The sequence below is a fragment of the Etheostoma cragini genome, chromosome 18, assembly GCF_013103735.1.
Source record: "Etheostoma cragini isolate CJK2018 chromosome 18, CSU_Ecrag_1.0, whole genome shotgun sequence".
In the NCBI taxonomy this organism is placed as follows: domain Eukaryota; kingdom Metazoa; phylum Chordata; class Actinopteri; order Perciformes; family Percidae; genus Etheostoma; species Etheostoma cragini.
In genome coordinates, this window is record NC_048424.1 from 22,692,506 (window position 1) to 22,710,816 (window position 18,311).

At 44.5% G+C, this 18,311-nt stretch overlaps 3 protein-coding genes across 3 annotated transcripts; all 3 read right to left on the reverse strand.

Moving 5' to 3' along the window:
• Positions 1-214: 214 nt before the first annotated feature.
• On the reverse strand, positions 215-8,093 carry tlr5b (toll-like receptor 5b). The gene is made up of 5 exons (XM_034899800.1): positions 7,838-8,093; positions 7,090-7,149; positions 3,737-6,014; positions 1,582-1,670; positions 215-482 (listed from the first exon to the last, which is right to left on the reverse strand). Exons 1-5 carry the CDS (start codon positions 7,919-7,921, stop codon positions 237-239), a joined length of 2,757 nt encoding a protein of 918 aa, XP_034755691.1. The 5' UTR covers positions 7,922-8,093; the 3' UTR covers positions 215-236.
• A 2,099-nt stretch (positions 8,094-10,192) lies between these two features.
• LOC117961262 (thrombomodulin-like) lies at positions 10,193-12,329 on the reverse strand. Its single transcript, XM_034899809.1, has one exon. It carries the CDS (start codon positions 12,279-12,281, stop codon positions 10,536-10,538), a length of 1,746 nt encoding a protein of 581 aa, XP_034755700.1. The 5' UTR covers positions 12,282-12,329; the 3' UTR covers positions 10,193-10,535.
• Positions 12,330-16,211: 3,882 nt separating this feature from the next.
• Positions 16,212-17,895, reverse strand: LOC117961265 (thrombomodulin-like). The gene has a single exon (XM_034899813.1). The coding sequence runs from the start codon at positions 17,691-17,693 to the stop codon at positions 16,221-16,223; it is 1,473 nt and encodes a 490-aa protein (XP_034755704.1). The 5' UTR covers positions 17,694-17,895; the 3' UTR covers positions 16,212-16,220.
• Between the last annotated feature and the right edge of the window lie 416 nt (positions 17,896-18,311).

The window sequence follows — 18,311 nt, forward strand, 5'->3', positions numbered from 1 at the left end:
TGAAAAAAGGAATTATATATTGATTTATGCCACATTTCATCAAAGTACATAATAATTAAAAGAAAAACTGGACAGGACATGTTTTGCATCTCATTCTTTACCTTTTTTTTTTCTCTGAATTCAACTTTTTCCTTGAAAAACATCTTCCTCCTCCTGCTAAGGACCCTGAGTACAAGCTTAGTAATAATTATGTATCAACAGCTGATCTTAGTTCAAATGTCCCACATAGCAACAGTTCACATAGCAACGGCCCCGATGTTCTCTAGCTGGATGCCGTCCTCATTCTGACGTTGGACGTCCGGCTGTGCAGGCTCACGTTTGTCCTCTGCCAACACTTTCACCTTCGTGTCTTTGAGCATCCGTGAGACGAGCCGCTCATAAAACCAGTCCAGGTCCTGAGGGTCCTCCGGCCAGACCAGGTACCGTCTCCTCTGGACGAAAGCCCGGACTGCGTTGTACTTCATCAGCTGGTAGTGGGCCACCTTGAGTTGGATTGGGTAAGAATGGAGACAAATTGCACAGCACCAGTGTGAGTGCCCCAGAACGTAAAGCCCGTTTCCATGACAACTCTTACATTTATACACACGCGTTGCACTCAACCCATTCTGTCTCTTTTCTTATGCAAAACAGCAATTTTGTATACATTATTACTCTTTAATTTTTTATTTCATATTCCTGTTGAACATGTTTGTTTATATATAAATCTTTCACCAAGGCAAATTCCACGCCAGAGTAACTTTTGAGGCAATAAACCCTCTTCAGATTCTAATTCTGATGATCATTTATATTTGTATGAAGCCTGACCTCTACTGGTGAAAAGGAGGAACTAAACATCCTTCATCCTTCATCCTTGGTGCTGCTTGTTCTCTACACCCGGGATTCAAAGGTTGAAATAGTTTGGTAATGGCTTAAAGTAAAGTTCTGGATATATGGTTGAAACCTTCTGCTTCCCTCTAGGTATCACAACACTTAACCTGGCCCCAAGTGTGAGCCAGGAGCACGTCGAAGGTCTGGTGCCTACTTTAACGAGCAGTAATCCGGTTTAACCGACATACCTGGGTTTGGGCTATGATTACTCTTTAAAGTAGCTCTTGAATATTTCTGTATTAACAGTGAATCACATGACTACTAGTGTGTTAAAGTTGTCTGCAGTGTCTTCCTCGTCCCAGACACGTGCTGTCTGGGTTCACCCTCCCTGCAGCAGACCTCCCATGCTCTGAGACCGGCTGAGCACCACAACGCCAGCAGGGAAGACCAAGTTAGCGACTAGCTAGTGAACATAGTACAGCATTTAGCAGCTAAGGAGACCGATTTTTATTATTAATTATTATTGGACTTAAATTTGTCGGGTGGCCAGAAAAAACCCAAATAAATGTTAACATTTCTTCGTATCTCATTGATGTGTAAAAAGGCAGCTGCTGGCTGACAGCTAGTTTCCTCTTACCCAGTGGCCAACGACTCCCTTATTGCAGGTCTGTGGTAAATATATTCACATGTAGAAATCCTACATTTCTATTTATGACGTTTGCCAACCCCCAGAGAATGGACATAAAGAAAGCAGCAGAGCAGCGTTATACACACCTTCCCCACCACCAACATGAGCAGCACGTCGGTCAGCTCCTCCAGCGTCCGGCCCTGGGCCAGCGTGAACGCCTCCAAGCACCAGCCGTCTACGAAGACCACAACCCAGTTAGTTTCCTCTAACTGTTGAATGTTTTCATTTGGCAATTCATTTTAGGATTCAGAGAAGTGTGAAAACAACGAGGAGAGAGAAAACAGCCGGACTGTGGCCATGGTGCAAACTGGCTCGCTAGTATTTAGAAACTCAGGACGGCTTAGCATACAGACTGGAAACAGGTGGAAACAGGTGGAAACAGGCGGAAACAGGTGGAAACAGGTAGAAACAGGCGGAAACAGGTAGAAACAGGCGGAAACAGGTAAAAACAGGTAGAAACAGGCGGAAACAGGTAGAAACAGGTGGAAACAGGTGGAAACAGGCGGAAACAGGTGGAAACAGGTGGAAACAGGTGGAAACAGGCGGAAACAGGCGGAAACAGGTAGAAACAGGCGGAAACAGGTAGAAACAGGCGGAAACAGGTAAAAACAGGTAGAAACAGGCGGAAACAGGTAGAAACAGGCGGCCTGGCTCTGCCTGAAGGTTACAGGCCCACCAGCCAGGATGTGTCTGTGTTAAACAAATCTGAAGATGGCACACCCTGCATAATGATAAAAAATGTATGACTAAGCTGCATATAAAAGAAATCATATTAATATTTCATCTTATTTTCATATTATTAAATAGTGATGCAGTTATGCAGGACTAGCAGCAGTGTGGAAATAGCTTGTAGGCTAAAGCAGATGTATGCTAGTAGAAGGCCGGACGTAGTCGTCATGTTGCAGATGTTCAGTGAGTGTGACATTGCTTTCATGTAACATGTGCTGTTATCGGGGAAATCATCGCAACATTAAATGAACTACCAATGTTGCCAATGTTCTTATCACATGTTGCTAAGCAGCAGTGAAGAAAACTAGTTGCCTGTTATTGATACAATATGTAGAAGACAAATATTCCGAATCATGTTTTAATGAGATCCAAAGATAGGCGGCACGATGGCTCCGTGGTTAGCACTGGCGAATCCCAGCATGCAGCACTGCTGAGCACCTGTTACCTGTTGTCTCTGGTTTCGTCCCAATGAAAACAGGTAGCTAGGTCAGTGCTCCTGTCCTCCAACCAAAAAGCACAGGAAAAAAGAATTGAAGTTGGTATCGGGCGACTGCCCACCGCTGCAGTGCAGGATGGGTAAAATGCAGAGGACACTAAAGAAATGACAACAAAGGCTCCCTAAACCGTAAAATAAGAAGACAAAAGTATGTTATGGTTACTTTGTTTCCTTCACATGTTATCCCACAGGCCCCCCTACATTAATATTCCCGGCTACACTGCTGTTCTAAAGTAAAAGTTGTGGTTTTAAACGGTTTCTTGGCTAGGAGAAGGGACCTACTGAAGACTCTTCAGATTCTGTACAGTACAGCATCCAGGTGCAGAGTTAAACCACTCGCGGGATCACAAACCAGATTTCCAGGGGCCGTTACGTTTCCACTCTTGGCAAGAAAATGGATTAATGGCCCAGTCCCAAAGTGAGCCCCGAGGACTAAGGACTCCCAGACTGAATTGATCTCAGGTGTTAAGTGAGTGTGTGTGAGGCCACATGGGCTCAGATAGGTAAATAATGGTTTGGGACAGCACCTCACCAGATCATGTTACCTTGGCAACATTTAATAATAAAGGCCTCGCTGATACTTGCCGGTTTGGGGATCTTTATTTTAAGTTTGTAGCTGTCCACACGGCCGAGGCCCCGGAGACGGCTGGCTGACTCCTCGTTTATTCCAACTCTCGTTCTACCAGATGGACGACGGGTCGCTCCGTGGTCGGGTGGCGTGCTGTTGTTTACCTTTGTAATTTCCGGATATCCCTGTGGACTCCATGGTAAACGTCAACGCTTTGAACTATGGGTAATTCCCTTTTGGTGGAGTCTGTCTCCCCCCCCCCCTTTGAAATTCAACATTGGGACGACCCTAAGACTTTGCGAGAATGTGTACCAAAGTCATTGGGTGCGGACTTTGGGATTGGGCCAACGTATCTCTCAAAATGTCAAACTATTCCTTGAAAGAAAAGAAAACAATGTCAAAGTCCCAAAAAATGGTAAAGTGTTAATCAAAGTCAGAAAACCGGTACCTTTAAGGAACTCGTTGGAGACAACGCACACAGTCTTCCTGCTGCTCCAGATGGCGTCTCTGATGTTGGAAAGGTGATCCCCACCTGGCAGGAAGTCTCTGGCCTCGAAGCAACAGTGGAAGATGTTCTCCTCTGAAAACTCCGTATCCAGCTTCTTCAACAAAGCAGCCTCTACCCACCCATGGTCATTGCTGCTAAAGCAGAAGAAGGCATCGTACTGCACTTCGTCCACAGGAGGTGTCGGTTTTGGTCCTTCCACAACCCTACTGACGACCTTTTTGTAGATGATGAATATGCGCCCTCGGAGACGGGCGTAAGAAATCCCGCTGAGGGTGGCAGTGATGATGAGGAGAGAGGAGAAGATAAAGAGAGCAAATTTCAGATCTTGGACGACCGTTTCGTCGTCTTCCTCACACGGTTCGATTATCGCAAAGTAATCCAGCAGAGGAAGATTTTGGAGGGCTGCTGGAAACTCACACGTGTACTCCGTAACGGGGCTCAGGAAGCTTACGTTGGTCTCGTTCAGCCACCTCAGGAAGCTCTCCAGATTGCAATCGCAGGAGAACCGATTGGCAGCCAGGCTGAGGACGCTGAGAGACCGAAAAATCCCGGGGTCTGGGGAGGCCAAAAAGTTGTTTGAGAGGTCGAGCCTTTGCAGGCTGGCTGGAAGGAGATCCGGCTGCAGATAGGTTAAAGCATTCGAGGAGAGGTCCATCTCTATGATCGAGCCTAGACCGCGGAAAATCCCTTGTGGGAAAGTCGCGAGGGAGTTGAGGCTTAAATTCAGACCGAGCAGATTCTCTAGAGGATCAAACAGGTCGAGGCAATGCCCCTGCCCCCAAAGCATGTTTAGTGAACTGTCATGGAGATCCAGCACTTGCAAGCTATTATTATAAGGTACTGTCACGTCCCGACTGCACCAGTTGATGATGTTGCCACCATAAAATAAATTTTGGAGACGACTGAATTGAGTTAACATCCAATAAACATCCTGTAAATTAGTTAATCTGTTGTCTGAAATGTCCACATGGATACTGCTCTTGCCCAATTCATCGATTCGGTATAGAGAATTCAACTTATTGTCCTTTAAGAGAAGAAAATCCAAGTTTGGTAACGGAGCAGGGTTACCCAGTTTTCGCAGAGAATTTCCGGTCAGATATAACGCTCGCAATTTTGGAAGGCCGCTGAATGCTTTGTCTCCCAGTACACCAATATGGTTGTTAGACAGATCCAACACCCGCAGATCTGTCAGATTGGTGAATGTGTGCGAATGTATTTCTCCCAAGAGGTTGAATGACAGGTTGAGCATTCGTAAATGTCCTTGAAGACCATTGAAGGCATTTCTGTTAATCTGATTGATTTTGTTAAGTGAAATGTCAATAATTATTGCATCCTTTAGAGGATTTAAAAAAGCTTTCCGCAAAGCAAATATTTTGCATCTAGATAGATCTAAAATTTCAACTGAACTGTTCATGAGGCCTTGGAATGTGCTTTCATCTGGATCGGGGAGGTTATCATATGAAAAGCCTTTGCCCATGTGGCCAGAGAAGATGAGATGAGCAATGGGAGTACCATCTATGGCTTTAAAGAATTGTCTTGATGTGTCCACGTTCAACCCAGTGCTGGATAAGTCAAGGATATTAAAGGCCATCCCTCTGAAAGGGTTCCCGCATCTTTCCCAGTCAAAATCTCTACTGTACACAAAGTAATTGGATTGCAAGTTCAGGAGTGTGAAGTACTTCCCCCGGAAACCAACAAGATCCTCTTCACATAAGCTTTTGATCTGATTCAGTTTGAGGTTCAGCTGTGTGAACTTTGTGAGTTTTGAAAAGAACAATCCTGGCCGGAGACTCACTATTTTATTAGCAAAGAGATTCAGCGTTTCTAAGGACAAGAGTGGCTCCAGATAGCTTTCTGCTAGTATGGAGTCTGTCAAATTGCAATAATCCAAAAACAGGTGTTGTAATTTGAACAGTCCTGCAAAAGCCCTTGGCTCCATCTGCAGGCCAGGATTAGAGCCTAGGACCAACCGGGTCAGTTTTCTCTGCCTGAGGAACGCGTTGTTCCTGATGACCAGCTGCAGTTTCTGGTTTCCCAGATCTAATTGTTGCAGCTGGTCATATCTTCTGAGTGAGCTGCTGTTGATCTCGCTGATGTAGTTCATCTCCAGGAAGAGGTGGGTGATGTTGGGAGGCAGAGCAGGAACCCAGTAGTGGTGCTGGTAGGCGCAGTTAGCCACAAGGTTGTACAAGGTGCATGATGGGTAGCATGTTGGTACCTGCAGGTAGGAAAGTTACATTATTTTAAGATATATGCTTATTAGCTTTCTGGCTAACAGTTGGAAGGAAAGATTGATATCACTCTTAAAGTCTGTATTGTAAATATTAGGGGTGGGGGGTGGAATCAATATAGCATAGTATTGCAATATTTTCCGTGGAAATACTGTATCGATACACAGAGGACAAGTATAGATGTCATCTTATATTATAAAAATTAAAGCTTAGTGTTTAACTTTTTTTTTATTGAATAAAATTGAAGTGGAAGGAAAAAAACAAACGAAATAATGTATCTTTTCTCTAACAGATGTTGACAAAATCTTTCTATGGGGACCTAATTTGAAGTTGAAAAAAAGGTAATAAATTGCATATATCACAGAATATTGCAATATTTTCACAATCGCAATATTATTTAAACATGGAGCAGCAGCCAGTTAGCTTAATTTACTATAAAGACTCAAAAACAGCACTGATTATGGGTTTTAATCCATTCAAAACACATTCATTAGTGAGATCAGACTAGAATTCAGTTTTAAAAAACTTTCTGGTTACTGTCTTCTAACTATTCTTTTACTAAACAAAGTACAACTTATCATGGGCGATTTTAGACCCTTTTTAGGGGGGTTCAACCCCCTAAAATAATATTATTATTTTTTAAATCACTTTTAGTGCTTCGAGTTTGACGTCGCAAATCTAGCTGTTAGCTTAGAGTCAGGGTTGGACCCTGTAACAGTTTGTCCTGACCCTGAACCCTGCCTGATGTAGCAGCTGACAGAGTAACAGGAACTGTGTAATGAGGAACTTCATAATCTCCAAATTCTGACACACTCTTATGTACCAATTTACAGCGGAAATACCTTGATTTGGCCTGGTTGAAGAAGAAAAAACACAAATGACAATTCAAAATATATCAAAATTATAATGGAAAGTAGGTGAAATTATGAATTTTTCAGTGAGTATATAAAACTCCTGGCTAAAACTAAACTAGACCACACTACTGGCTGAGCCCCCCTAAAGGTCTGATCCTAGAATTGCCCCTGTAATTAATCCAGTTTAAACCCAATGTTGTACACATACCTGTAGGTATAAGCCAATGAAAACCACCTGAAGAGCCGGCGTCCACATCCTGTCCTCGCCCTGACAGGATGTCCAAACAGAAATCCCAAATTAGCAGAAGAATGAGATGTTGTTCCACAGGATCAGCAGCTCAAATATTAGTAGGGACAGAGATTGTTGTGAGCGTTTAGTATGTAGGTAAGGTGTAGGTAAGGTACAGGTACAGGTAAGGTACAGGTACAGGTAAGGTATAGGTAAGGTACAGGTACAGGTAAGGTACAGGTACAGGTAAGGTATAGGTAAGGTACAGGTACAGGTAAGGTAAGGTTAAGGTATATAGGTAAGGTACAGGTATAATAAAGCTCCATTCGAGTAGATGACATGTTTGCCTTGAGCTAATAACTGGTAGGCTATGTGTCACTGCGATGAATATGACTGCTGCCCCCCCCCCCCCCCCCCCCCCCGTATGGTTCCCTATCCGGATTTCTAACTTCATAAACAGCACTTCTTCTGAGTAGCCTACCACCGTGAAATCATATACAGCATATAACAAAGTCCCCTTTATGCCTGCTGTAACTCGACGCCTTTCCATAACTTCGCATTATTTATCATCGAGCTGTAGCCCTAAGTGGTCCAGTAAGCTTGGAGTTTATTAAAGAACAGTTGGAGTGACACGACATATTTATTGGTATTAGAACTACTCGACTACAGTCCATGTGTGAGTCCGTCACACGTGTTCCTTTAGAAGTTGTAGGTGTGGACCTCGTACCTGTGCCGGTGTTGAAGAGGAAAGCTTCTCCCGGTCGCTCCCCCGCAGCCTGCGGCTCCTCTCTGCTCTGAGTCCCGCCAACATGCTCCAGCTAGCCTGCAGCTAGCCTGCAGCTAGCCTAGCCTAGCCTATGGCTACTATTGATTTTCTGTCATTCGCTAACAACTGGAAAATGTCGCAATTTCCCAAATGACCAAATATCCACTTCCTCTTTCGATAACGTTTCACATGTTCTTGCCCCAGGGGTTGCAGTAGAGCCTCATATTATGGGATGGTTCATCTGTGGCGACATCTGTCGTTACCAACCCTGAACTTTGGAACGCTCCAACCCTTCCATGACTGGAGCCCTGTAACACACAGGCTGGAGGCCAGGGCTGGGAAGGAGCCATTTAAACACACGAGTCTCCACTGGTGGAGATGACATTTCTACATGTCAACATGTTATTTTGTTAAAATGGTCATTGATGATTCCTGTTTTAAAAAAAATGGCCATGTTACAAATCTATTTTCATATCCAGAAATCCCATTTGGGCCAGTCGAAAGGGATTTACAGATCCTATCTCAGGAGAATAATTCCTGTTTCCCCAGTAAGATGCTGATTACACATTGGGACTAGGTTATACTGTAAGTAATGTACAGTGGGGGGAAAAGTATTCAGGGCCTTTACTTAAGTAAAAGTACTCTGTTACAAATAAAAGTCCCGCATTTAAATGTTACTTAGGTAAAAGTATTGTCAAGAAAATGTGCTTGTGTGTCTAATCCTTTCAGCTGGACTTGTAGGCTGTTATATTGCTGGGTGGTTTAATTTGTAATAGAACACAAATTGTAAAGTACTACTAACCTAACGGAAGCAGTCAGATGAATGTAGTGGACTTAAAAGGACAATTCTTCTCTCTCAAATGTAGTGGAGTAGAAGTGGAAAGTGGCACAAAAAGAAAAGACTCAAGTAACTGATTCTCCAGAATGAATGAAGAGTACGGAAATGAGAATAACTTAAAATCTGAAAACAAAAATGAGTATAAAATCTATAAAAGTGATAACAGTAGGCTACATAGCGGAGCTTGGAGTGCCCAAGAGGAGATCTGGAAATCTTAAGCTTTAAAGGGTTAAATGGAGTAACATTTTGTACATGTATACACAGTTTATGTACAGTATATTTATCCAAAAGTACAAGAGATTAAACAAGTTTATTTCTTTCATACTTTGCAACATATTAACATGAAAACATGCATTTTGCTCCAAACATATCTGTACTTAAGTACAGTACTTGAGTAATGGCTGGTAGTTTCCCATTTCAGATAGAGAGGGCCAACTTCTCAACAACCCATCTCAAACAGGCTGTGGGCATCGTCACGAGGCCCGTCTCAAGTACCACAACGCTATTGGTCGACTTATGGTCGACTGAACTACAAAACGCCGCCATTTTGATTTTACTGTTTGGTTGGTTTGTAAAGATTCAGTAGCCTATAATAGTGAGGAATGTGGTCCCACTTATACCCGGAACCCAAAGTGACACCTTCAGTTTAAACCTCCAAAAGATTCCATTTGATAAGTTATTAGAAGCATTACGAGGAAAAGCAGTCGCTCGTCATATTTGAGAAGCTGAAACCATGAAATGTTTTTACATTAAAAATAACTTGTTTCCAATTCATTTCCGGACAAATTGATTATTCCACTAATCATGTCAACCATGGTGATTATTATCTATGTTATGTAGTTTATGTGGAATTGATCATTCCAAACAATCAATTAGTCGATGGAGTATACTTGTATAACCTGTTGGATATTGTTTAATTGATAACAAAACATCACAGTTGGTAAAGTAACTATATATATTAAAGTTATAGTGTGTAGTTTCTGTCGCCCCCAGGAAGAACTCTAAGGAACAACAACAGCGCTGTCGGTGGGTCCACATCTTTGAAAATCTAAGAAAATCTGGAAACTGGAGAGAAAAAGGGAAACGTGACATTGACTCTTCTTTTATTCCCCGCTGAGCTGTTAGTCACTTCTCTGTCCACAGGGGGGGGGGGGCAGTCAGCAGCAGAGACACTGGTGGAACAAGTATGTAGATTCTTTACTTAAGTAAAAGTACTAATACCACACTATGAAAATACTCAAGACTCAAAAAGTCCTGCATTGAAAATGTTACTTAAATAAAAGTATGTAAGTACCATCAGGAAAAGGTATTTAAAGTATTCAAAGTAAAAGTACTCAATGCAGAAAAATCCTCACATTTTAGAAAGTGGAAACAGTTCTGTCAGTCAACTAAGAGTTTAATCGGTTAATCATTTCAGCCGGACTTGTGGGCCATTAGATTGTTGGGAAATTTAATTTAAAATAAAACATCGTATGTTACAAGCCAATGTATTAAGTGGCACGAAAAGAAAAGGATTAAGTACAAGTGTCTCAAAGTTGTAGTTAAGTACTTTAGCAAATGTACTCCACCACTGCTGGGAGCTGTCAAAAGGAAAACAGACTTGTCCTTCACTCACATTTTTATAATTTAATAATGTTCCAGCACTCTGCCATGTTTCATTACATTGCATGTGGTGAATGGGAGAGGAACTCGAACCAGTCCTAAGGCAGGGAATGTCCATTCTTTCAGAAACAACCTGTCCAAAAATGTCTCTGTTGTTTCCGAGGCTGCTGTACATTCACATGTCGTGCTTTCTGTATTTTTTAATATTTTCTTTTTCTTCTACGCGTCACTTGTCAGCTGCTGTAGACCGTGAGCTTCGCCCTCCGGAGCTTTGTGCGGGCCTGCGCTCTCCTTCTTCCCCCTGCCCAACCGGAGGATGTGATGAACCAGAAAGACCACCAACACCACCACGAACACGGTGCACACGATTATCCCCACGAGACCCGCCACTGTCACCACAGACGGCTGCCGTGTGGGCTCCGGGTACGGCGCGGCGGATATTGCGGGCATGGTCGGAGTCGTGCCCGCGCCGGAGACCCCCGCCCCTCCATCCGGGTCCCCATCACCCTCGCTTCTTTTTACGCACCGGAATTCTCCAACTAGTTTATACCCCGCAGAGCACGTGCACACATAGCTGCCGTATGTGTTTTTACAACCCTGATCACAATAGGAAAAAGAGCACTCATCGATGTCTATACAAAACATACGCCCCCCCCTTTCATCTGCTACATAACCGTCAGGGCAGAAGCACATGAACTGGTCGTTCGGGTCGCACTCGGCGGCGCACTCCTCCTTCCCACAGTGGAGACTACACTTATCCGGGGACTTTGAGTCCTCCTTGTATCCCTCATAACAAGAGCACGTGTAGCCACCAGGGCTGTTTGTGCACCGGTGCTCACACGGAGCGGACGCGCACTCGTCCACGTCAACGCACAGGCCGTCCTTTATCTTGTATCCGTCCTTGCACACGCACTGAAACCCCCCGGGGACGTTGACGCACTTGAAGTTCTCCCCTGTACACAGCCGCTTGTCCCTGCAATCGGTGAAGTTTGTACACGACCTGCCGTCCCGCGCCAGCTTAAAGCCGTGGTCACACATGCACGCGTAGGAGTCTCCTTTCTTATAGCAGGCGTGCGCGCAGCGCAGGGGCAGACACGGATCCTCTGCGCTCGCTTCGCAGGTGACTTTATTCGCAGGGTTGATTATTTGGCCCGGCGGGCAGTAGCAGGAGGGCACATTGTGGGGGGGCACTGCGCATTTGTACTCACACCCGCCTTGGAGGATCTCGCAGCTCCAGGGCGCCTGCAGCCACTGCTCCGAGGAGCACACGTATTTAGTCTTAGTCGGCATCCGGACAGCGGTGCTCCCAGGCGGCAAAGACAGGACATCCTCGCCCACAAACCCCATGGGGGTCCTGTACGTGACGGTCTCGCCCTCTGCAACCTTTAGGTCTTTACATGGGTCACTAAAGCTGTACTCGCACAGAAATCCGTCCGCGCGTTCCTCGCATGGCTCCTGGGTCCACTTCAAGTCGTCCTCTTGGGAAACTGAGACGCAGCGATGGGAAGAACAGCTGCTGTCAAAATTCGGCGCCCAGTTGAACCAGTCACTTCCGCTGTCTTTGGTCACCCACTGGAAGCCTTTGAGCACGGCAGCGGCGTCTGGGCAGCCGCTCGGTAGATGTAACCCGATCCAGAAGCGCCCCGTCCAGGTCCCAAGCAGGATATTAAGAATATCATGGGATACAGTCGACCTCACCGTCATTAAGTGGCCACCCTGATCTCCGCATTGGATCTGCGCGGCTGAGAAGTCACTGGGTTCCTGGAACACAGTGAAACACTGGGTCCCGATGCAGTATCCGCTAGTCGGCTCTATCCCCCCAGCTCGGCCCACCAGGAAAGTCAACACAAGAACAAAGAGTCCCGTTACATCCTTCATGTTTGAACCGCGGCTGTGTCCGTTTAAGTCCTCGCGCATTGCGCCAGTCTGTCGGCTTGTTTGTGTGAGAAACTGTTTTGCCGGCATTTATAACCCCGCAACTCCATGTCAGTGCCCCGGCAGAGGAAGGAAGTCGATGTCCACTTCAGATACTTTCTCCTCGCCATGGCGGACCACATCCCCAATTACGCACGGCTTTTACGCACGCAGCCTACGCAGCGAAGCCACGCGCACGTAAGGGGGGCATCTACCCAACGCCCCCTATTTGCGGTAGCCCCTCCCATCTCCACTCTTCCCCTGATGGGAAGGCGTCTAGTCTCGTGGTCAGACTTTACATCTAGTTGTTGATGTTAAAATGACGACGGTTGGGTGACATCATTGTTCCAACATATTTCTTTTAAACTTGTTTAAGACATTTCCTGAACATGAAATTCATCATATCTCAAAACAAAGGCAGCCAAAGGTGAAGACAATGGGAAAATAATCGGAGACAATTGTGCAGCAGTGGCATGCAGAGATAGTTTTGTTTTGCTTGTTTTAGCTCAATTATAACTGTAAAGACGAATATTCTCACAGACATCCCATTTCCTCCCCTGCCTCGCTGTGAGCAGTGTGTGGACCTCCAGCTCTGACTGTGGTCTACAGTATGTTATAATGAGAAAGAGGAAACGGTGACAATGCAAAGGACTGCTATTTATTTTCTTTTTGTTCAGCTTCTTTTCTTCACACCAACTGTATAAGTCTAGAACTGTAAAGATTGATCAATTAATCGATTAGTTGTTAAATATTGAATGAATCGCCAAATATTCTGATAACTGAATTATTGGTTTGAGCGAGTTTCCTAAGAAAAAAAGGAAAAACTGATCTGATCCTGGTCCTTAAATGTGATAGTTTTCTAGTTCCTTCTCTCCTCTGAGACAGTAAACTGGATATCTGTGAGTTGTGGACAAAGACATTTAAAGATGTCATCTTTGGGAAACAATGAGCAACATTTTTTACCAATTTATTGGTCTTTAGACAAAAGAAGTAATCAATTAATCAAGAAAATTCCTGTATTGCGCTTACAACAAATTGTTCTGAAGAAAGTCCGCGAAACAGGGCCTAAATTTAGCTCCCGCCCCCGCGCAGGTAGCCAATAGGAATTTGTTTTGCTACTGTTCTTTCCCATTTTAAACCCCATTTCCTTGGGTTTGATCTGACGTGTATTCTTCTGTGTGTGTTCAGGAGCGATGCTCATGCATTTCCTGTTTCACCTTTTATGAGGCAAAAACTACATTGGCTGGTAGAAAACCTGTGTGGCTAATGGATTTTAAAACCCAGCTGTCATAGCGGCTGGAGGCCAAAACAAGTTCACTTCAGGCCCTGCAGCTACATGTCTAGTCTATATATATATATATATATATATATATATATATATATATATATATATATATATATATATATATATATATATACGGAAATGTTGTGGCTCTCACACCAACTTTAGGTCACTTTTATTTCAAAAATGAAACACTGCAACAAGTGAAAGCTTGCAATAAGCCTGTTAAACACACCCATACAGCAGTGGCTGAGCATATCAGAACTTAGTGTTTTCATATACGTAGACCATAGCAGCACCCTTTACATTCATGTTTAGCTGTCCTCTCTGGTATACAGTCAAGGTAACAACATTCAAGCTTATGTTAATGTCAGTGGTAACAAGGCACAGACCAGGATCATAAGGGAATATGGTAATGTTCTGATGCACATAACCTAACTGAAGTCATTCACTTGGTACTATTTACAGCTATTACTATTGTAGTCTTAGATCAAAGTGTGTTCCCAAATCAAGACCTGCCTAGTCACAATTCACTTTTCAGGTAGAACAGAATGTGGACTTTTTCCTCCAAAGTATGCACTCAGACATACCAATATCTTTAAGATTACAACTAAACTAAACTAAACATTGGACATTTCGGAATGCAGATTTGTCTTTTTGGAATGATAACTGTCAGGTATATGCATTTGAAAATGGTACGTGCCATGAGTTAATATGCATCAGAAACAGTTCCCAACGCAACCTATCCATCCCAAATCAAAGCGTGGTCCGCTTCATAACTAGACATACACATACAGTGCATCTGTATCAAATGTCATACATCCAAAAGCAGAGCCATGGGACATATTTCCATGAGCAGTCATTGTGCCAGTGGAACACAAAAAAACATAATGTGCATTTGACTAGTGACAACTTTTTTAGCTCCTTTTATCAAAAGGCTACTAAAAAGTGTTATTTTACCAAAAAATAATAAACATAAAGACAGTTTACAGACATTTTTAAAGAACTATTACAACTAGTTCACAAATAAGAGTTGGAATTTTGATTTCAGAGGTGGGGGGTGGGGGGTGGGGGGAGAGATACAGTTACTACAGGCACAGATACAAATACTTGCTGAAAACATATGAAAAGTCTAAACTATATATATATATATATATATATATATGGAGCTGGGCAATATGGAAAAAAATCAAATATCACAAAATACATTTTTGACCAAATGCCTCAATATTGATACCACAACGATATTGTAGTGTTTACTATTGGTGCTTTCACAAAATAATCACAGAATGAGATTTTATAGAAATAACATCAGTAATGTGGATATGATGACTAAATGGGTTAAAGTAAAAAACAGAACAGCTACAACAGCCTGGTTAGTTCATACAATGACATCGCTTTACTGTAATACAGCCATTAAAACCAGGAAAAAACAACACTAATGCCATATTACAATATTACGATATCCCAAATCTAACATGATATCTAGCCTCATATCACAATATTGATATAATATTGATGTATTGTCCAGCCCTATACATAGAACAGAGGTGCAATAAAGCAAAAAGTGTGGAGCAAAATGCATTTTAACATATGAATATGTTACAAAGTATGAAAGAAATACACTTCTTATCTTTAGCACTTTTGGAGATATATATATATATATATATTTATAAAAAATCTAAAAGGTTAACTCCATTTAACCCTCTAAAGCTTCAGATGACTAAATGTCCTCTGGGACACTCCATGCTTCCCTTCATACTGTTAGCACTTTCATATCGGTTTTATTTACCGTTTTCAGATTATTCTCATATGCTCTCCATTCATTCTGGTTTTATAAAACTTTTAGTGGTCTGTTTAGAAGAAAAAAATATACAAGGTGTCCTATACTGCCTTCTGAAAACATGCCCCCCCCCCCTAAATTGCGCCCTTGATCACAAAACCAGTATAGGCTATATATTTCATACTTGTGAAACCTGTGGAAGGCAAAGTGAAGAGTTGAAGCTTGAAGTCCAGTACAGCGTCACTATCAGCAACCCAGCCAGCCATGACACAGTGTTGTCCTTCAAGAGACACGCTGGACTTGTAACTGTCTTAGGGGACGGCTTTTAATAAGAAAAACTGACCATGGTAACACTGAAGTACCATTACTACCAGACTTTTTCCCATGAACTGCATCTTTTTAGTCATGCAGTAGCATATATAAAAAAGCTGCAAAGCCTAGTCCATTAGTAGTCTACTATTTTGATATTTGATAAGTCGGTTTGAGTCCTTTTTATAAAAATACAAAAGTCCAGCTTTTTACATATGTGGCATTTTCTACTTTCTTAGCCACACACTGTGGTGTGACAATGTAATCTTGGGCTTTTTGGAAACACGGGACGACATGTTTCTGATATTTTAAAGACCAAACAACTAATCGATGAACGGAGAAAATAACCGACAGATTCATCTGCAATGAAAATAATTATTAGTTACAGCCCTAGACTATAACTCTAAAACAAGGAGCCTATAAGGCAAATAAAAACAATTCATCTACATTTCTATTTCACATTCCAAAAGAGGAAAGCTGTATTGTTTTACAGTCCACACTGGGCCGCTCTGCTCCGACCTGTGGGACAGGTTGCATGTAGTTTCCCATGACCACTGCCATGCTCTGGGGATAAAGTCCCATGTCTGATGTCTCTGAGGAAAGAAGACGGTGCGGGTTAGAGTATCGTCGGCGGATCATTTTTAAACTGTTTGTCGAAGGATATCCTCTTATATGTCTCGGTGGTCACCTGCTGCAGATAGAAAATATCGATCTCTGGGCGTCGGAAGGACGAGAGATCGAACTTGCCGCAGCGCTTGGCCCCGTTTCGGATCAGGAAATAGAGCAGTGCCGCGCACAGCGCCACGAACACGCTCATGCCCATGACGCTGCCGGTCTTGATGTAAGAGGGTACTACTGTGGCAGGGTGAGGGCTAGCCGGGGAGGGGTACGGAGCTGTTGAACCCGATCCATCTTCGTCCTCTTCCTGCTCTCTCACGGGCACGGGCACACACGTGAACATGTCGGGGTGCAGCTTGAACCCGTCATCGCACAAACACCTGTAACTCCCGAACAGGTTCTCACACTGCTGGTCACACTGGTTACTCTCACACTCATCGATGTCGGTGCAGAAGGGGGTGCTGGTATTGGGGCTGGTGTCTTGAATGTAGCCATCCAGGCAGAAACACTGGGGCCCTTTCTCGTCATCATGGACGCATATGCTCGGACAGTCCCTCTCGGTGCACATCAACTCACACTTCGAGGGGTCACGCGGGGAAACGCGGAACCCTTTCCGGCAGTGGCACTCGTACACGCCGTTGAATTTGTCACACAGCATGTGCTCACACTTTTCACAGATTGCAACGTCTACACACCCTCCATCCTCCAGGTCAAAGCCGTCTTTGCACGTGCAAGTGAACCCGTCCTGTGTGATATGACACTCCTCGCCCTCACCTGTGCACGGGTTCGACCCGCACGGGCTGTCAGTGCACGCGAAGTTGTTGGGTTGGAGTGTTTTCCCCGCGGGACAGACGCAGCCGTGTGTGGAGCTGCAGGCGTGCTCACAGCCCCCCTGCAGCACCTCGCAGGTCCAGGGAGCTTCCACCCAGCCGCTGGAGAAACACACATGCTTCGAGTCCAGGTACTGGCCGTCTAACGTTCCCGCCACGGCGATGGTTCCCGGGGGGAACGTGTCCGAGTCGTCCAGCTCCCAGTCCATGGACGTGTAGGTGTACTTTACCTGCGCGTCGCTGGCTGCCTGCAAACCACCGCAAAGCTCATGGAATGTGTACTGGCACAGGAAGCCGTCCAGAGAGTCCCGGCACGGCTTCCACAGCACCGTGAAGTTCCGTCCCCCCGACACGGAGATGCAGGGGCAGCCTGGCCGACCCGGGCCGTCGGGGCTGGGCGTCATCCAGAAACCACCGTGGAGCGGGCTCCTCAGCAGCTTCTCTACGGGTTCCGAGTTGGACATTAATGACTGTCCACCGGAGTCCTTGCAGCTTTTCTGTGCTCCAGCAAAGTCCCCGGGCTCCTGGAAAAGAACGAAGCATTGATTCCCGGTGCAGTGTCCACGGTGGGACGGGACCGTGTCCCCCAGCCCGCAGAGGAAGAGCAGCCACACGGGCAGCGCGTGAGTGGTAGGAACCATGATGTCGACGTTAGGAGAGCTGCCGTGGTGTGAGCCTCAGGGTCGGACGGTGCGGAAGCTCGTACAGCGACAGAAAGCTGGACCTAGTCCCCATTTAAAGCCTCTTCCCGTCCCGTCCAGCCGAGGAAGGAAGTTCCGCGTAGGCCAGGTCTAAGCTCCGGTCTGATTGCTCAACCCCCAAGCTGTCCCGAAAGCCTTATCTCAAAGAGACTAGCCACGCACGCACGAACACGCAATTACACGCGCGCACGGGAAAGTTAAGTTTTATTAAGAGGTAGACAGACTTCCCATAATCCTCTCCCCTGAGTGGCTCTTCCCTTTCTCCATTTAGATGATTTTCTCATTAAAGTGTTGTGGGAGGGGATGTGTTCCCCCCTCGGAAGTACCCCTGTGGGACATGTAACTAGGCCATCCGCTCAAATACTGCATTTCAAGTAGGCTACTTTATTCAAGTCTTTTATTGTCATATAACTTTCTATTTCTACTCCACTACATTTCAGAGAGAAATATTGTAGCCTCCTTTTTGCTCCCCTCCATTAATCTGACAGCTGGAGTTATTACTACTTCACAAATGAGCATATTTGCACCTAAAACACCTGTAGTGTATATAACATGCTG

Excerpts from the sequence above, each read along its gene's own strand:
- tlr5b (XM_034899800.1), bottom strand. The coding sequence starts at position 7,921 with ATGTTGGCGGGACTCAGAGCAGAGAGGAGCCGCAGGCTGCGGGGGAGC. Across the intron at positions 1,671-3,736 it reads CTCCAACGAGTTCCTTAAAG|ACGGCTGGTGCTTGGAGGCG; the intron begins GTACCGGTTTTC and ends TGGTCTTCGTAG. Across the intron at positions 483-1,581 it reads TCATGTTGGTGGTGGGGAAG|GTGGCCCACTACCAGCTGAT; the intron begins GTGTGTATAACG and ends ATCCAACTCAAG.
- LOC117961262 (XM_034899809.1), bottom strand. The coding sequence starts at position 12,281 with ATGCCGGCAAAACAGTTTCTCACACAAACAAGCCGACAGACTGGCGCA.
- LOC117961265 (XM_034899813.1), bottom strand. The coding sequence starts at position 17,693 with ATGGTTCCTACCACTCACGCGCTGCCCGTGTGGCTGCTCTTCCTCTGC.